The 20,701-nt window shown below is 38.8% G+C and overlaps 1 protein-coding gene across 10 annotated transcripts in view; it reads left to right on the top strand.

Moving 5' to 3' along the window:
- The window catches only part of LOC101601253 (integrin subunit beta 3 binding protein), a 108,873-nt gene that overhangs the window by 42,699 nt on the left and 45,473 nt on the right, over window positions 1-20,701 (top strand). For all 10 annotated transcript variants that reach the window (XM_045151155.1, XM_045151158.1, XM_045151161.1 and 7 more), the window contains exons 4-7: window positions 6,083-6,152; window positions 13,437-13,515; window positions 14,177-14,270; window positions 15,126-15,185. In XM_045151155.1, coding sequence (XP_045007090.1) covers window positions 6,083-6,152; window positions 13,437-13,515; window positions 14,177-14,270; window positions 15,126-15,185 — 303 coding nt within the window. The remainder of the gene's footprint in view (window positions 1-6,082; window positions 6,153-13,436; window positions 13,516-14,176; window positions 14,271-15,125; window positions 15,186-20,701) is intronic.

The following is a 20,701-nucleotide window of genomic DNA, read 5'->3' as shown; positions in this document are numbered from 1 at the left end:
TTCTAGTTAATCATAAAAGTACAGATTGATATTTTATTTACTCTGGTACATGGATATCTTACATATAGAAATCTCAGAACAGAAGAATTTTATCTAAGGTCTTGATTTAAAGTATATATATTATTATCATTATACTGCTCATCCTAATATGTCTTATTCCACATGTTTTGTGTTTTTTTTTTTTTTGTTTTTAGAGAGAGAGAGAGAGAGAGAATGGGTGCACCAGGGCTTCTAGCCACTGCAAACAAAGTCTAGACCCCTTGTGCATCTGGTTTATGTGGGACCTGGAAAATCAAATCTAGATCCTTAGGCTTCTCAGGAAAGCGCCTTAATCGCTAAGCCATCCCCAGCCCTTATTCCACATGTTTTAAAAATAAGCTTGGGGCTTGGGGGATGGCTCAGTGATTAAAGACATCTGCTTGTAAAGCTTGGTGGCCCAGGTCCAATTCCCCAACCACCTACATAAAGCCAAAGGGCATTTGTGTACAGTATCAAGAGCCCCTGTGCACATGCATGCATGCACACACATACATGTGCATGCAAATAATTCAAAGTATAATTAAAAGAGAAACCATGTTCTTTAGTAGCATAATATCCAAATAAATAATAAAATGTTATAAGGGTAAGATCCTGATGAGATCATAAGAACCTTTGTTAAACTTTAAAAATATCATTTAAAGTAGAATGCAAGACTCAAGAACATTTCAGTTGCTCTTCACTTCCCATCATGCTGAAGGTAAATCCAAAGCCCTTACTATGACATTGAAAGATGTATTTCCATCTTATACCTAGCCACCTTATTTTTTAAAACTACATTTCTTGCCATGTTTTAGTGACTCTTATCCCTATTCATCCATTAGTCATGCTGAGGCCCCTTGCTGCCATAGAGTTATGTAGTACAGTTCTTTCTCCTTGTAACTCTCTCCCTCCTGATGTGTTTGTATGTGTACCTTATATATCTAAATCATGACTGTGTTACCTTTAAGTCCATTTGTAATTAGAAAAGGAATGGAGTCTGGTTCTTTATCTTCCCTCTGCTTAAAGTGCATATTTGGCAAATATGAAGTAACTGGTTGCAACTCCTCAGTTAATACTTTTAAGAGATAGATATGTTTGTTATATCATTTACTGTAATTACAATTATATTGTATTGCTGCTTTTCCCCAACCTTTACCAAAATTTTCCAACTATTAGGCATTTAGAAAAGAGAGTGACTGCAAAGTGATACATGCACCTGGAGTTTGTTTGCAGTGGCAAGAGCCGTGAATGCTTGCTTGCTTTCTCCATGGTGGTTTGAGTCAGCTGTCCTCCATAAGCTTAGATATTCTGAATGCTAGGTTCCCAACTGCGGGAGATTTGGGAACTAACACCTCCTGGAGGCGGTGTAGTGTTGGGGGCGGGCTTATGGGTGTGATAGCCAGTGTCCTCTTGCCAGCGTTCTGCACTGTCCTGCTGCTGCTATTCACCTGATGTTGGCCAAGAGATGATGTCCACCCTCTGTTCATGCTATCATTTTCCCCTGCCATCATGGAGCTTCCCTTCCAGAATAAACCTTTTTTCCCCACAAAAAAAAAAAAAAAAAAAGAGTGACTGGACCAGGCATGGTAGTGCATGCCTATAATTCCAGCACTCAGGAGGCAGAGGGGAGGAGTGGGTCAAGCCAGCCTACATTACATAAAAAACTATCTCAAAAATACAAAACAAAAATCAAGCAAGAAGAGAAAAGAAAGGATGTATAAGTAGCAAAGTTCAGACTTGTTATTTAATGAGGGCCTAGTAGCAGATGCTTGTAATTCCAGCACTCAGAAGGCTGGACAAGAGTCACTAAAACATGGCATATCAGAAGATAGTGAGTTCCAGACCAGTTTAGGACACACATGAGATACTATGTTATCACACAAAAAAAATTAAGATAAAAAACTTCATGGTTGGGCTGGAGAGAAGGCTTAGCGGTTAAGCGCTTGCCTGTGAAGCCTAAGGACCCCGGTTCGAGGCTCGGTTCCCCAGGACCCACGTTAGCCAGATGCACAAGGGGGCGCACGTGTCTGGAGTTCGTTTGCAGTGGCTGGAAGCCCTGGCATGCCCATTCTCCCTCTCTCTCTCTCTCTCTCTCTCTCTCTCTCTCTCTCTCTCTCTCTTTCTCTCTGTCGCTTTCAAATAAATAAATAAAAATAAACAAAAAAAACCCTTCATGGTCAATAGAGCATTTGTCAACTGGGCAGTAGATTAAAGAAAATCAAACTGTAGCAATGTAATGGCATGGAGAAATAAAGAGATACAGAGTGATAAAGCAGAACAGAACAAGAAACTCCATTTGTCAAATAGGACTTTCACCAGGAGGAAATAAAGAGAATGGGCAGAGCCAGTAGTCTAAGATGTAAGGCATACCACTAAGAATTTCTAAATTAAAATAGTATGCTTAGTTTGGATAGAATAAATTAAATGCATACCTAGTCAGGTCCTTAAAAAAATGCATAACATCAAAGTCAGAGAAAAATTTAAAGACAGCCAGAGGAAAGATTTCTTACCAGTATCAGGAACTGGAAGAGTAATCCCAACTAAGAACCATACTTGAAGTTTTTTGGAGAAGTAGGGATGAACTTGCTGGAGACTAGCTGAAGATAACCTTGAATTCCTTATCCTCTTGCCTCTACCTCTCACGTGCCAGGGTTACAGGCATGTACCATCATGGCTAGCTCAGATTAATTAATTATTACATATAACATGTTTAAAATAGCACCTGCCCTAATAAATGCTATATTAGCCATCATCATCATGACCAGTGCCCCCAGGCTTTATGAACCTCTGAAAGCTATTTTCATTAGCTAAGGAAGGGTTCCTGGAAGGGTTCAAACTGTATTTACACAGGAGAACCAAGTTGAGGAGATTAATGTATAATACAGGGGCTGATATTAAAAATAAGAACTGTGCATTTAAAAATTTCTCAGAGGGAAGATTTAAAATATTCTCACACCAGAACTGTGACAGGGATGTGAGGTCATTCGTGGATATGTTAATTATCTTGATTTAACCATTCTACCAATAAGAAAATCTCATGTGGGCTGGAGAGATGGCTTAGCGGTTAAGCACTTGCCTGTGAAGCCTAAGGACCCCAGTTCGAGGCTTGATTTCCCAGGACCCACGTTAGCCAGATGCACAAGGGGGTGCACGCATCTGGAGTTCCTTTGCAGTGGCTGGAGGCACTGGCGCGCCCATCCTCTCTTTCTCTCTCTCTCTGCCTCTTTATCTCTCTGTCAGTCGCTCTCAAATAAATAAATAAATAAAAATGAACAACAACAAAACAAAAAAAAAAAGGAAGAAGTATCCATCTTTAAAAAAAAGAAAATATCATGTTGTATCTATATATATCTTACTTAAAAATAAATAGGTTGGGCTGGAGAGATGGCTTAGCGGTTAAGCGCTTGCCTGTGAAGCCTAAGGACCCCGGTTCGAGGCTCGGTTCTCCAGGTCCCACATTAGCCAGATGCACAAGGGGGCGCACGTGTCTGGAGTTCGTTTGCAGAGGCTGGAGGCCCTGGCGCGCCCATTCTCTCTCTTTCCCTCTATCTGTCTTTCTGTGTCTGTCGCTCTCAAATAAATAAATAAATAAATAAATAAATAAATAAATTTTTTTTAAAAAGACTTGGAATATTGATTGAATTGGTAGGGTATCTTTTAAAAATAAATAAATAGGTTATTTATACCTAAGATCAAACTTATTTTACTGTTATATCAGTAGGAATCTTACTACTTCCTAGGTATTAGTATCATTAATCTTTAGTTGACTTGGAGAAAAAATAAATGGGTAAAAATAATACAAGTTCTTGAAGCCTTATTATATTATCTTTGAATTAAATAGTTGACTTTAAAAATCCATTATCTGAGCAGTGCAAGCTTAGGTAGGAGGATTGCTGTGAGTTTGAGGCCAGCCTGGAGCTACAGAGTGAGTTCCAGGTCAGCCTGGCCTAGAGTAAGTTCTTTCCTCTGTAAAACCCATAAATAAATAATCGATTACAGTTTACTGTTTTATTTTAAATTATCAGATCTAATTTTCTCTTTACTAAACCAAACCTCAGTGGAAATTTGATTGAAAACATTTTCTCTATATAATGTCATGTATTAAATATGAGAATGGGGTTAAGCTGGGCATGAGCTCCATAGGGAAGCTAGCGGGAGCAGCTGAGACTGACTGAATCAAGTTGCTCCACAGAACACAGTGTCATGGAAGCACTTCTTACTCATGGGCTCTGCAGTTACTCAGCTGGACTGCCCAGGCCTGGAAGCCATTGAGTGAAGCCAGGCACTGATGCAGCTGAGGCAAACTACAGGATCTGCTGAGGTCTGGGAACTGTCAGGGACACAAATGTCTCTTTCCCCATGCCAGCACCTCAGAGCACGAGGGTAGAACCCAGGCCATGGACATGTGCCTGAGAGCACAAAGGAGGGAACTGAGAATCACACCTCTGGACTAGGTGCACTTCTGCGGGAAACTCACTCTCTGAGCTCCTTAGACTTTTATGTTCCCCTTTCACCAGGCAGGCTGAGATTGATCGTTGTGTACCGGCTTGCAAGTGTGTTCTTCTGCATCTAGTGATGAATTAAGTGATGAGAAGACTGATGTAACAAATAGAAAATAAGAGTTCAGGAGCAGGGAAGCTAACTGAAAAAGGTCCCTTTCATTTCTCTCCCTCAACCTTGGTCTTCACGGAGCTGGCAATTGGATCTCCTGCCTTGGTCCACACAGGAGAGGTCCTGCCCTGACAGTAGGACCTGATATCTTCTCAGGGAAATGGAAATCTGTGTCTTTGTTGTAAATAGGAATTTATGCCATCCTGACATTTTAAGGTTCCTGCCATTTTGGAGTCCCTAAGACTTGGGGTCCATGGCTGTCACCTGATCTGTGACCCTACTCAGCATGGATGAAGTTTAAGAAAATGGAATTTTGGCCTTGTCAGCCCTCAAAATTAAAGGATCAGAACCACAAAAGGGTAAGTTGAGGCAAGGTAGACAGGGAAATTATAGGAAGGGAAAGATGCCCTTCAACCCTGAGTACTTGAAGTCTCTGGACAGTAGAGAAGCGAGAACTCCATCATAGCAGTTGTGGGCTGCACATGCAGAGATAGTATGCCTTTCAAATATAGATACTTTATGTTAAATAGCAATAAACCAAGCTTAAGAACAGAATATCTATGACTCCATTCCTGCTCCCAGCTACTTTCCAGGATTCATACACAAGACTATAAGCTTTGTTTACTTAAAGATATTCTCATTCCCTGTGTCTAGTTTTATGTTATCAAGGGTAATCTTGCCACATGCCTCTCAGGAACCACTCTGATCTCATTAGATCCCTTAGGAACTCTTTGAAATTAATAAGTTCAAAACGCACTTAAGTAATACAGATGGTGGTTGTGAAAATAGCAAAGGTCAGTTCTCTCAGAGGAACCCCTTTTTATGCTCAGTGAAACTTGCTTCTTTACTCTCTTCCTTCACTTTTCCTTCTTAACCCTCATGCTTAAAATCTGTAGTGAAATATTTCACCTAAGCTGGGTATGGTGGCACACACCTTTAATTCCAGCACTGGGGAGGCAGAGGTAGGAGGATTACCATGAGTTTGAGGCCACCCTGAGACTACATAGTGAATTCCAGTTCAGCCTGAGCTAGAGCAAGACACTACCTCGAAAAATCAAAAAAAAAAAAAAAAAAATTAGCTAACCCAAACTCTACTTCATTAAAAAACTATGAGCATGGGAAATGAGAAAACCAAAATACTTTTCTTTTGTCTCCCTTCATTTCATTTTTTTGCAATCTTTTGTTTTCTATTTCATATTTGGCAATCTAAGTTCTTCCTTTTTATTTTTTATTTTTAATGTTTATTTTTATTTTTTCTGAAATAGGATCAAGATGTATATATCAGGCTGGCCTTGAACTCATAATCTTCCTACCTCTGCCTCCCAAGTACTGGAATTACAGTTTTGTAATGCCACACCTGGCTAATATTTGGCACTCTCATCTATTTAAATTTCATTTATTTGACAATTTGCCTCCTTAACTTAGTGTTCTTTTCTTTATTATACACATACAGGAAAGAGAAGTAAACCAAATCACCCCATTTTAATTCGAAGGATGGACTCTACCACAAAAGAGAATGACGAGTAAGTTTGTTGTTTTTGAAAGTATATGTGTATTTTTCAGGGAAAAGCTGATATTTTTTAAAATTAAAATTTAATAAATGCCCTTTTAAAAAATATATCATTTATTTATTTATTTACTTACTTGAGAAAGGAAAAGGCAGATAGAGAAAATGGGTGCAGAGTCTCTAGCCACTGCAAGTAAACTCCAGACACATGCACCCACCTTATGCATCTAGCTTATGTGGGCACTGAGGAATTGATCGTGGGTCCTTATGCTTCACAGGTGAGTGCCTTAACCACTAAGCCATCTCTCCAGCCCTAAAAGCCTTTTATTTCTATAAATTATTTCTGTTTATTGTATATTAGTTTATTTATATTTGCTTTTGCTATTAATTGATTTTTGGAGTATTCTTTCTTAAAGTAGTAAAATACAAGCTGGGGAGATGGCTCAGTGGTTAAAGGCACTTGTTTGCAAAGCCTGATGGCCCAGGTTCAATTCCCTAGAGCCTGCATGAATCCATATGCTCAAAGCATCTGGAGTTCATTTGCAATGGCAAGAGGCTCTGGTGCACCCATTCATTCTTTCTCTCCTTGCAAATAAATAAATAAATTCTTTGTTAATATTTTATTTTTTTTATTTATTTGATAGAGAAAGAGGGAGAGGGGGAGAGAATATGAATGGGCACGCCAGGGCTTCCAGCTATTGCAAATGAACTCCAGATGCTATGTGGATCCTGGGGAATCAAACCAGGGTCCTTTGGCTTTACAGGCAAATGTCTGAACCACTAAGCCATCCCTCAGTCCTAAATAAATTCTTTTTAAAAGAAAAGTCAAATCATTATGGTGTGTTTTACAGTCCTATGTAATGCTATTAATATGATGCCTTAACTTTAATACTGATTAAGCCTAGTTCTGTGGGCTGATTATAATAGACCAGTTTAGGGAAAAATTGAGAAAATCCCCACTCAAGTGGATAAAAAAGGAACTGAATGCCAGGAAAGTATGCAGCAAAACCAGTAGAGTAAGGGAACCCTGGAAGCTTACATGCAACAGCCAACCAATTCCATAGGGCTGCAGCAGTGCCTTAGAATGAAGTATTTTCTGCAGAAAGCTAGCGTATCCTAAAAGGACATGTCTTCCTGGAAAGGCTACTTTAGGTGATGAGGAAAGTACAAAGTAGATGATGTGTTCCTTTACCATTTCTGTATGCCATGTGCTTCAATGGAAAATGAAGTTTCAGTCTAGTAAGAGTCCATGGTCTTCCATTTTAAGTTAATATGCCTTCCTCAACTAAAAGTAGGTTATGTGTAAGAATGTTTTCTATTATTCATATGGAACTCCTATGCATGTTTTGTATAAATAGTGTTAGGATGTGTGGTTTATAACTGGGTCAGATCACACATCTCTTTCATAATGTAACTGAGCTAGAGTTATTATTATTATTAGTAAGAGTCAAGATTAAAAGATGAAAACTGAATGACATTTTAAGTACTTTAAGAAACTGGGTATAGTGGCACATGCCTTTAATCCCAGCACTTGGTAGATTGAGATAAGAGGATCTCTGTGAGTTCAAGGCCAGCCTGAGACTACATATTGAATTGCAGATCAGCCTGGGCTAGAGTGAGACCCTACCTTGTAAAAATAAAAAATAAAAATAAAAATAAAGGGGGCTGGAGAGATGGCTTAGTAGTCAAGGCACTTGCCTACAAAGCCAAAGGACCTTGGTTCAATTCCTCAGAACCCACATAAACCAGATGCACAAGGTGGCACATGCATCTGGAGTTCATTTGCAGTGGTTGTAGGCCCTGGCACACACATATTCTCTCTCAAATAAATAAAAATTAAAAAAAAATTAAAATAAAGTACTTAAGGATGAAGAGGAGGATTTCCTGGACAAGCCTCATTGCTGGTCATCTACATGGAATTGTAGCCCTCTCCATTCACTTTTAGGAGTCGTCCTCCCTAGCCATGCTCTACCTACCTCCAAATATTCTCTCTCCACTCTTTCCTACCCCACAAATGTTTTTTGTTTTTTTTATTAATTTCCTAATCAAAGCTCCCATTTCCTCAGTGAAACCAATCTTAACTACATTAAGAGGAAATCATTCTTTTTTAACTTAACTTTTTTTGCAAGTAGAGAGAGAGAGAGAAGATGGGGGGAAGGAGAGAGGGAGAAAATATGGGTGTACCAGGGCCTCTAGCCACTGCAGACATATGCACCACTTTGTGCATCTGGTTTTACATAGGTCCTGAGAAATAAAACCTGAGTTGTCATTAGGCTTTGCAGGCAAATGCCTTAACTGCTGAGCCATCCAGCCCTTTATTTACCTTTTTAAAAATGGGTAACATGGGCTGGAGAGATGGTTTAGCGGTTAAGCGCTTGCCTGTGAAGCCTAAGGACCCTGGTTCGAGGCTTGATTCCCCAGGACCCAAGTTAGCCAGATGCACAAGGGGGCGCATGCGTCTGGAGTTCGTTTGCAGTGGCTGGAAGCCCTGGCGCGCCCATTCTCTCTCTCTCTCTCTCTGCCTCTTTCTCCCTCTGTCTGTTGCTCCCAAATAAATAAATACATAAATAAATAAATAAATATGGGTAACATGTATACAGCAAAAATCTCAGAGTGTATGCGATAACATACAGTGAAAGCAAAGTAGGAAGGATCATTTACAAATCACAGGTAAGCTTGTATTTGTAAGCTGATGAGTACTAACTCAGATGGATTTTGGTATAATCACATCAGATATAACAAATTTTGAAATAAGAGTAGTCAGTGAAAGAAGAAAGGTTGTTGAACTAAAGGGATTCCATGTAAGCAAGGCAAACCAACCAGTTGATTTCTCCCAAATCAGTTGTTCTTCAATTGTTCCACGTTTTTATACTTAAATTCCCATTTCTTTCTTTCTGGAATTCATTAATTGGCTGAGAGCTAACAATTTTTCATGACTGTCTCTCATGGCAGTTTGTTTTCAGGCAGCAAGGGCACAGCGAGAACCTTTGTTATTGTCACCTAGGGATTTGTCTACCTCTATTTAATTTATTAATTTCTACTAACATTTGTTTCTGAAAACCTCCGTTAGTGCTAGAATTAGTGAATTTAAGTGGAGATATTTTAAAATACATAAAAATAATCTATTTAAAAATTTTCCATTTATTATGAAATTAGTTCTCATCAGAAAGACATTTTTTTAACTTTATTTTTTTAATTTTTATTAACATTTTCCATGATTATAAAATATATCCCATGGTAATTCCCTCCCTCCTCACCCCCACACTTTCCCATTTGAAATTCCATTCTCCATCATATTACCTCCCCATTACAATCATTGTAATTACATATATACAATATCAACCTATTAAGTATCCTCCTCCCTTCCTTTCTCTACCCTTTATATCTCCTTTTTACCTTACTGGCCTCTGCTACTAAGTATTTTCATTCTCACGCAGAAGCCCAATCATCTGTTGCTAGGATCCACATATGAGAGAGAACATGTGGCGCTTGGCTTTCTGGGCCTGGGTTACCTCACTTAGTATAATCCTTTCCAGGTCCATCCATTTTTCTGCAAATTTCATAACTTCATTTCAGAAAGACATTTTTAACTAGTGTTTTGTTTTTTTGTTTTTTTGTTTTTTTGTTTTTTTGTTTTTTTGTTTTTTTTTTTCTGAGAGAGAGAGAGGGAGAATGGGTGCACCAGGGCCTTTCAGCCTCTGTGAACAAACTCCAAACATGTATGCCTCTTTGTGGTGCATGTGCGACATTGCATGATTGCATCATGGAACCTGGAGATTCAAACTTGCATTCTTAGGCTTGGCAGGCAAGCACCTTAACCACTTAACCATCTCTTCAGCCCAAAGATAGTTCTTATAAGCCCAAATTAAATGGAATACCTCACATTAGGGGTGTAGCTTTTTTTATGTTTAATTCATTTTTTATTAACAACTTCCATGATTGTAACCAATATCCCATGGTAATACCTTCTCTCCCCTACTTTCCCCTTTGAAGCTCTCATTTTCTATCATATCCCCTCCCCCTCTCAATCAGTTTCTCTTTTATTTTAATGTCATGATCTTTACCTCCTATTATGATAGTCTTGTGTAGGTAGTGTCAGGCACTGTGAGGTCATGGATATCCATGCCATTTTGTGTCTAGAGGAGTATGTCATAAGGAATCCTACCCTTCCTTTGCCTCTTACATTAATTCTACCACCTCTTCTACAATGGACCCTGAGCCTTGCAAGATGTGCTAGAGATATTGCAGTGCTGAGCACTCCTGTCACTTCTTTCCAGCACCACGATTCCTTCTGAGTCATCCCAAGGTCATTGTCATCTGAAAAAAGAAGGTTCTCTACCTAAAATTAGAGTAGTATTAATATATGGGTATGAACATTAAGAGAAGTGCTTACTGGGCAGTTTGATAAGCATAGAATATACACCTAGCCATACAGCAGCAGATGTTACACCCCTAGAGCTCATGCCGTGTTGTAGGTTTAGTATCAGGAATGTATTCTCTCCCATGGAGTGGGACTCCAGTCCAATTAGAGGGTAGTTGGTTTCCACCATGACAGATGTGCTGCTATTTCACCCGTTGGCTCATTTGGCCTGGCTGGCCAAATATAAGGTTTGCAGTGTCCACTGTTGAGTATCTTCACTGGCTTCTTCTAGCTTTCTGTCAGCTGGTCTACATGAAGGAGGTTACCAGCTCACTGCCAGCAGGATTTCTCAATGGTCTTGCAGCCCAAGTATGGGAGTAGTTTTAAATGATCATAAAATACTGTGTTTGTTTTGGCAATATTCTCATGACATCTTTTCCTCTCTGCAAAGTACCATGTAACCAAGAAAGACACGTGGAAAAAGAAGCCCAGGGTACCTGCTTCTTGGAGTTTTCATGGGACTCTGGTGCCTATGGTTATTCTAGATTTATTATTTCGTCCTATACTGTTCAAATTTAGAAGCTCACTAGGAGATGATAAGTCAAAAATGATTAATGAATCTCAAAAGCTGGTGTGTAATAGAAATGCCATTTTATTACAAGTTTTAAAAAATATTTATGTATTTGCCTATGGGGTATGTATGTGTGTGCACACATGGGTGTGTATATCTCTTGTTACTGTAGATGGAAAGCCAGATGCTTGCACCACTTTTTGGTCTCAGCTTAACATGGGTGGTTGAAGAATTGAACCTGGCCCAACAGGCTTGGCAAGCAAGCACATTTAACTGCTGAGCTATTTCCCAGCCCCTAATATGAGATCTTCAAAATTTTTTATTTATTTATTTATGAGAGAAAGTACTTAATAGGTTATAAACATATATCATCACTGCCCTCATAGACCTTATAATCTAACAAAGACACAAATTAAACAGTTGGAAATTACAGAAATGAAGAAAATTGGGATTTTGAGAAGTGTTCATAATGGCTTCTAGAAGTATCATCTTCCACTGTATCTATAGTGTCTGAAGAGTTGTTTGGAATGCTTTATACTTCTGGGTAACATTGTTCTGTGACCCACTGAGTATAATTAGGATTACTTGCATAAGGAAGGGTGGAAGATTATTTACTGTATCATGGTCAACTTACCAGTGGCTATACTACTGAAGGAAGTGATTCTCCTCCCTAGATAACTATTAATTAATTGCTAGTAGTTTGTCAGGGTGGAGTGAGGCTTCATGAGTATGTCTTACAACTATGATGGAATGTTAGTGGGCCCAAAATGTGTGGGTCTTCTGTAAGTAACCATAGTTGCTGTGAGTTCATGAGCACAATGACCAAGTCATGTCCAGAAGACAGTACTACACAACACTCCTCCCACCTCCAGTTCTTATGTTCTTTCTGCCCTTTCTTTCCTAAGTTCCCCTGAAAGTTCCAGGGGGGAGATGTTCCATCTGGAGCTGATCATTCAACAGTCACTTGTTCTCATCACCTTGACCAGTTATGAGTCTGTGCATTAACTGCCACCCACTGCAAAAAGAAGGTTCTCTGATTAAAGCTGAGAGTAGCACAGACCTATGAGCACAAACATAAATGTTTAGAAGACATTTTGGTATCATACCTAATCAGCAAAACAATAATAGTAGCTTTCCTGTCAGTGGCCTGTGACCTCTTTAGCCATGGGCTTTTACCATATTTAATAGTACCAAGTCTGAATTCCTTCCTGTGGAGTAGGCTTCAGGTCCAATCAGAAAACCAGTGATATTCCCCACAATAAGATAATAACATAATAATAATAGAATTAAGAACAAAAAGAGCATGGTCTGAAAAATAACAGAAATAAACTTTAAAACCTTAGGAGGATTTTTCTGGGATACTGACCAGCTGTATGACCACAAAGTCGAATTATAAGTGGAATTGCCTTTTTCCTTGTTCTTTATTTCCAAATTTGAAAGATTGTATGTTTCATTTAGAAATATACAATTCAAAAAATATTTATTTATTTTTAGTTATTTTGAGGTAGGATCTCATGCTAGCCGGCTGACTTGGCATTCACTCTGTAGTCCCAGGTTAGCCCAAAACTCATGGGATCCTCCTACCCCTGCCTCCTGAGTGGTGGGATTAAAGGTGTGTACCACCATGCCCAGCTTTATTATTTAAAAAAAAAAAAAAGTCCCAGGCTGAGGAGATTGCTGGCTCAGTGGTTAAAGTTGCTTGTTTACATAGCCTGCTGGCCCAGGTTCAATTCCCTAGGACTCACACAAAACCAGATATACAATATGGTACCTTTGGAGTTTGTTTGTAGCAGCAAGAGACCCTGGCATTCATTCATTCTCATATTCTCTCTCTCGACTCAGATCGAGGTACATACTCAAAATGGTGTTATGGGGAGGAGGAAAGCAACTATGTCTTCTCTCCCACTGCTCAGTGAGAATAAGAAAAAGTCCATTCTGAGAGGAAAGTTGATGAACATACATTGTGTTTATAAAGGAGTAATATAAAGGAAGAGTATTTACATATTTCTGTCTTTGACAAATGTCAAAATGGGTTAGAAGGCAAATCTGAGTTTCGTTAAGAATTATTTTATTTTATTTGAGAGAAACAGAGTGAGAGTTAAAAAGGTAGAGAAGGAATGAGAGAGAATATGGATGCACCAGGACCTCCAGCCACTGCATACAAACTCCAGATGCATGCATCACCTTGTGCATCTGGCTTTGCATGGGTACTGAGCATCAAACTTGGGACCTTAGGCTTTGCAGGCAAGTGCCTTAACCACTGAGACCTCTCTACAGCCCTTGAGTTTCTTTAAATACAATTAATGTTCTGAGTGACTTGCCACATTTAAATGCTTGCTCTTATTAATGATAGTTTTGTTCATTCCTAGATTAATGATGTTGCTATCTAAAGTTGAACAATCATCAGAAGAAATCATGAAGATAATGCAGAATTTAAGAAGTACACAGGTTTGCATTTTTCTTGCATATAATTGTTTTTATTTTCATTGCCTAATGTGAAAAGGAGAGTAAGAAAGAAGCCCCAAATTAGAAATCCAGTTGAGAGTTTGCAGGGTTATGTTTAATGTACTTTCTGTAGAATCTCTTTGATTGTATGCATATTATTTAACTGTAATGTTTTAATAATAGTTGGTTTTTCGCATTTAAAAGTAACTTTTAGATTATATGTAATCTTTTTAACAATATTTGTTTGTTATTCAGGCATTGTAGGACTTGCAATACTTTACCTACCAAAAAAATTCAAAGTTGGGCTGGAGAGATGGCTTAGCGGTTAAGCGCTTGCCTGTGAAGCCTAAGGACCCCAGTTCGAGGCTCAGTTCCCCAGGTCCCATGTTAGCCAGATGCACAAGGGGGCGCACGCATCTGGAGTTCGTTTGCAGAGGCTGGAAGCCCTGGCGTACCCATTCTCTCTCTCTCTCCCTCTACCTGTCTTTCTCTCTGTGTCTGTCGCTCTCAAATAAATAAATTAAAAAAAAAATTAAAAAAAAATTCAAAGTTCCTCACATGAGATTTGTGTTTTCCAGTATAAAGACAATGTACTATAGTTTCCTATGTCAGTAATCTTGTTGTAGCCAGTGTACTTAGCTCATTAAAGGTGACTTTTTTTTAGGCCTTGGAAGGCAATAGAGAGCTTGAAAATCTCATTGGCATTTCCCATGCACCATGTTTCTTAAAAGGAGAAGTGGAGAAAACCAAAGAACTATGTAAGAAATTTTCAATTTTAATACTTTTAAAGATAAACTTAATTTTTTATAACTTAAATTTGGTAGATCACGTAAACTATACCTGGACATGTAATAGAAATCTATTGCTTTGTTTAAGAAACATCTTTTAATAGGATATGGTTGGGGTAGGGTTCTTCTTAAATGTGTTAGAACAGACTGCACCTTAGAAACTTCTAGTAGGTCTTTTATGCTGGGTTCATTTTAGAAATCAGATATATAAGAAGAAATTGCATTTTGTCCTTGATACCTATTACTGAGAGTCATTTTTTTCTCATGAAGCTTTTTCTTCCAAATTAAAAGAAATTACTCATATTTAGTTTTTTTTTTCCATTTCTTTGTCACCCAGGCTGTTCTGAAACTCACAGTAATTTCCTTGCCTCTGTCAGATGAGTGCTGGGCTGAAAGATTTGTGTTACCACATTCAACTTCCCTTTAGTAATTCTAAACCTCTAACCTCCCCATCCCCCATCATACACACAGTGCAGTATACAGCCAAGGTGTATTTGCGAGTATAAATGCACACACACAGAGGGGCAGACTTCTAACAGAGGAAGGGGATCCAGAGCTTTTATTTCTTTTTATTCTTTTATTGATTTACTTTTTTTTTTTTTTTTTTGCTTTTGTTCTTTCTCTTGTTTTTTTTTTTTTTGCCAAGGTTGGGATTTGTTGTAGCCCAAGCTGACCTGGAACTCACTCTAAAGCCCAGGCTACCTACCCTCAAACTCACAGTAATCCTCCTACCTCTGCCTCCTGAGTGCTGGGATTAAAGGTATATGCCACCACGCCCAGCCACCCATAGTAATTGTTAATAATAGATTTTTTTTTCTCTTTTAGTGATAAAAGTAACAAAACAAAAACTGTTTGTAAAGAAGAGTTCAGAACTTCCTCAAAAAGGTAGAGTTGTATTGTACTTTTAATATTAAAGAAATGTTTTCATATCATTTCACCAAACAAGATCTCATGAATCCTTTTAGTATATTCTTTCAGAAAATCATGAATATAAGACTGGATAGATGGCTTAGCAGTTAAGTGCTTGCCTGTGAAGCCTAAGGACCCCAGTTCGAGGCTCAATTCCCTAGGACCCACATTAGCCAGATGCACAAGGGGATGCACACATCTGGAGTTTGTTTGCAGTGGCTGGAGGCACTGGCATACCCATTCTTTCCCTCTCTCTCTCTCTCTCTCTCTCCCTCTCTGCCTCTTTCTCACTCTGTCTGTCACTCTCAAATAAATAAACAATCAAACAAAATTTTAAAAAAGAAAAAAGAAAATCATGAATATAAATTGAAAAAAAAATCTACTGCATTTAGGAAGAATTATGTATGGTGAAATCTACATCCCTGTCTTTTGAAACACACTTTTGTCTTTGTATGACAATTTCTCTACCAAAATACAGACCAATAAAGATAATGATATATTAATATGACACAAGCTTTAGTGATGCAGCATTATAAGCTTCTTTGTAACTTGTGAACTGGAAACACAAATCATTAATAACCTTTTGACATTTGATCTATTATGAACTTAAACCTCTGAACATTTCACAGTATGAGGGACTAAATTAGTTTTTTTTTAAGTTCTCATAGCAAATATACATCAGTAAACAAACTAACCATGGAATATAACGTGTTAAAACTTTAGACCAACTTAAGAGTGATCATTCACTGTGAGGATCAGGTGTCTCCCTTTTTTTCACATGTTGCTTTGAACTTTGAAGCTGACCAGAGGTAACTTAGTGAGGGAAAGGGCTTAAATTCAGTTTGAAGTTTCCAGAGGAAGTTACATGGCAGGGAAGGCATGGGGGTAGGATCAGGAAGTGGGCTATTCACATTCCTTCAGCAATCAAGAAGTAGAAGAACAGGAAATGGGGCCAAGCTACAAAACCTCAAGTCCTTCCCCACTCACACAGTGTCCCACATCTTCCAGCAGGGTTTACCTCCACAACTTTTCCTAACAGCACCACTAGCTGGGAACCAAGCATGCAAACACACTAGCCTGTGTGGGGCGTTTTATAATCTGCTGTAATCCTGATGGGCTGCCTTTGTAGGTAACTTGAGTTTTCTCTCTAACTGCTTTCAATATTTTTTCTTTGGTGTGTGTGTGTTTGGTAGTTTGATTATAATATGGCAAGGAGAGGTTCTTTCCAGGTTTTGTCTGGCTGGGGTTCTAAAGGCTTCCTGTATCTGCATTGGCACCTCTTTCCCAATTTGGGCAGTTTTCTTCTGTGGTTTTGTTGAAGCTGCCTACTATGCCTTTGGAGTAGAATTCTTCTTCTACTATGCCCTAAATTCTAATGTTTTATCTTTTTATAGTGTCCCAAATATCTTGTAATTCCCATTCATACTTTTCTATTAGTTTGTCTTTCTCTTTGTTGGGCTGTATTAGATCTGCCAAATGGTCTTCTAGCTTAGATATTCTGTCCTCTCCTTCATCCATTCTACTGGTGAGATTTTCTACAGAATTTTTTATTTCATTAACTGTGTTCTTCATTGCTAGTAGTTCTGATTGGTTTTTTTTATTATTATTTCTATTTCCTTATTTATATCTTGTATTACCTTCTTTATTTCATGAAATTGGTGTCCTGCATCTTCTTTGAGTCCTTTGATTTCCGCTTTGAGTTCCTCTTTGACTCCTTTGATTTGTTCTTTGACTTCTTTGAACATATTTACAATCATTCTTTAGAAATCTTTCTCAGGCATTTCCTCTAAGTCATTCTCACTTGAGGCCATTTCTGATGCATTAATACTTTTAGATGGATTTATATTGTCTTGCTTTTTAGTGTTATAATGTATATATTTTTGCATCTTAGATTAAGTTAATGCTTGGATTTTCTAGTTAGCTGGGTATTCTTAGCTGTATCAGTTGATTTGATGTTACATATCTTCAGGGTAGGAGCTTAAGGTGTTAGGTGTGGCTCTTAAGACTCTCAGAATATCTACAAAGGTGTTCGTAGGGTTTGAATTTGCCTGCTATGGGAGTATTCAAGTAGGCTGAGTGGAATAAAATATAGGTAGGTTCTAAAATTTAACTAAACACTGTACACATTCAATCAAAAACAGCACTGAGTATTTATGTAACAGTAGGTATTATAACAACCAGATCCTCTATCAACAAAGAGGTTAAGATTTCTTGTCTGCTGTGGAATCCAAGTCAGCTTGTGACCTAGTGAGACCCCTCCCTGGTGCAATCCCAGTTACCTTTTTGGATGATTTTGGTCTCAGTCAAGTTGCTGGCTGGGTTGTTGGGCTGCTGTTTTAATTTCTGGAGCTGGGCACTCGCTTTTCCTGTGGGGCAAACCGAGCCCGGGAAGTGTGGCCCTGCAGATCAGCACCCCCGCTGCTTGAACCCCTACTGCTGCTGCTGAAGCTGCCGCTGCTGGATCCATCACCACTGCTGCTAAAGCTGCCACTGCTGGATCTGTCACTGCTGCTGCTGCTGCTGCTGCTGCTGTAGCTGCCACTGCTGGATCCACCACTGCTGCCTCTGAAGCTATCGCTGCTGGAACTTCCGCTGCTGCTGCTGAAGCTGCTGCTGCTGGATCTTCTGCCTCTGGGGCCACTGTTGCCCGTGCTGGAGCCACTGATGTTGCTGCTGGACTCTGCTCTAGCTTGGGTCCCGCTGTCGGCTCAAGTTGGCATGGCCAGGTCCCAGGACTGGTGCTCTGTTCGCTGGAGCTGGGCACAGGCAGTGGGGGAGGGGAGGGAGCTGATGATGCTCTAGTTCTCTTGCTGTTCCACGTGTTTTTCTACCTCGTGATATGGTCCTCTGGTGTTCACTGACGCTCTCCCTTCATGTTTCTAGAGTTTGCGGAGTGCTCCGGTGTGAGTGGAAGCTCCCCTCACCTGGCTTTTCCTGCAGTTCAAGCTGAGCCTGGTGGCTTTCTAGTATGCTGCCACCACAGTCTGCGGACCTGCCAGGGCTGCTTTTGCTGGCCTGTGTGGGCACTGGATGCTCTGGATCTCTTCTACTTCTCCGCTGCCATTTCAATTTCCTATACACCTCACTTTTTAGTAAAAGTGTATTTTGCTGAGTTTTTTTGGTCTTTTAACCCCTATGCTGCTTTGGCACGGTACCTACACCACCATCTTAACAGGAAGTCCCTCATGTTGTCTTTTTTTGTTGTTGTTCTCTATATTCTACGTATGAGGGAACATGTGATAGCTCTAAGTCAAGCTTATTTCTCTTGACATGATAATATCCAGTTCTATTCAACTTCCTGTAAATGACATGGTTCCTTCCTGTTCCCTATGGTTATTAAAAATGTAATGAGAGCCGGGCGTGGTGGCGCACGCCTTTAATCCCAGCACTCGGGAGGCAGAGGTAGGAGGATTGCCATGAGTTCAAGGCCACCCTGAGATGACAGAGTTACTTCCAGGTCAGCCTGGACCAAAGTGAGACCCTACCTCGAAAAAAAAAAATGTAATGAATATTCATATACATGGCTTTTTGTTGCTATAAGAACTCATTTGTTGGGTATATACCTCATAATGATATTACAATGAAGGAAATTTTATACAGCATAAGTGACCAAACATAGCAATTAGGCAAAGTAAATTATGATATCATAGAACAGAACATGTTTCAGCCATTAACAGCTTAATTTTGAAGACTTTAATGGCTATATGCAATATAATTTCAGTTATATACCCAAACTGTAACCAAATTGAAATGTGATGGTGTGTGTTCATACTTATGTGAACACATGTTTTATGCACCACATACTCAATTTGTTCTTTTTCTGTTCATTTTTTGCATATGAGTGGTTTCTATTTTTCTTTTTAATTTTTATTGTGTGTTGACATTATACATGGTACTATGTAACATGTAGACACTTTCATACAAGTGCATATTTTATTTTGTGCATCCTCTTCCCATATCTTTACCCCTCCTCTTTCTTTCCTTCCCGTTAGGTCTTTCTATTCCTCTGTAGTTTGTATTTATGTCAGCATGTATACATGCATGATCTTATGCATCTATATAAAATATAACCAGAAATGAGTAAAATCTGGTGATACTCATCTTTCTGAGACTGGCTTAATTCATCTATTATTATTATCTCTAATTCAATTCATTTTCCTTCAATCAATGTAAGTTCATTCTTCATGGCTGAAAAAAGGATCCAGCACAAATTATATATATATATTTATCCATTGTTCCATTGTTGGGCAATGAGAACATGAATAGTACTACAATAAACATTAATGTAAAGTATCTGTGATATGTTGATTTAAAAATTCTTCAGATTACCCAGGAGTAATAAAAATGGATCATGTGGTAGATTTATTTTTGGCTTTATAAAGAACCTTCAGGAGCCAGGCATGGTGGTGCATGCCTTTAATCCCAGCACTTGTGAGGCAGAGGTAGGAGGATCATGGTGAGTTCAAGGCCACCCTGAGACTGTGTACTGAATTCCAGATCAGCCTGAGCTAGAGTGAGACCCTACCTCAAAAATCAAAAACAAAACAACAAAAAAACCCTTCTTACTGACTTCCATAGTAGTTGCACTTGTTTACATTCTAATGGCAATGTATAAGGGTTCCCTTTTGTCCTAGTCCTAGCCAGTATTTGTTGTTATTTACTTAATGACTATTATTCTGACTCGAGATCAAATCTCAAATGACATCTGGTATGTTCTGTGCTATGGTCATAGACTCAAATCTCAGTATAGTTTGAATTTGCTTTTCTCTGATAGCTAGTGAGGCTGAACATTTTTCATACATTTATTGACCATTTATATTTCATCTTGTGAGAACTGACTGCTCACTTCATTATCCCATTTATTAAGTTGTTTGATTTCTTGTTTGGATTTTTGAGTTCTTTGTATATTAGGAGCACTTGTCTTGGACCAGATGTATAGCTAGCAAGATATTCTCCATACTGTAGGCTGTCACTTTACTCAGTTAACTGTTTACAGTACTGTATGCAAGGTCTTTAATGTCATGAGGTCCCATTTGTCAGTCATTGGCATTATTTCCTGAATGACTGAAATCCTATCCAGAAGACCTCATCTATCTTTAAATCTTGAAATGCTTTTCCTACTTTTTTTCTTACCAGCTTCAAGTTTGCCAAAAAGCTTTTGATCAATTGCAAATTGATTTTTGTACAGAATAAAAAATAAGAATCTAATTTCATTTTCTTTTTTTAATTTACTATGAACATACTTAGTATGTAAATAAGACATGTTGGTTCTATCCTTTCCCTCATCTCTGCCCCTTTTCCAAAAGGGCCCCCCTCATTGGGGATGCAGGGCATCCCCGTGGGGATTATGGGTTGTGCAGTGGGTGAATGTAGCTGTGTGGCTTTATCTATGGGTCCACTGTTGTTTTCTGTTGATCTGTGTGTATGTCTGTTTTTGTACCAGTACCTTTCTGTTTTGTTACTATGGTGCTTTGTGGTTTTTGTTTTCTTTC

This window comes from Jaculus jaculus, chromosome 5 (genome assembly GCF_020740685.1).
Source record: "Jaculus jaculus isolate mJacJac1 chromosome 5, mJacJac1.mat.Y.cur, whole genome shotgun sequence".
Lineage (NCBI taxonomy): Eukaryota > Metazoa > Chordata > Mammalia > Rodentia > Dipodidae > Jaculus > Jaculus jaculus.
The sequence above is the reverse complement of the archived record's forward strand: the minus strand, read 5'-3'. Positions and strand labels throughout refer to the sequence as shown.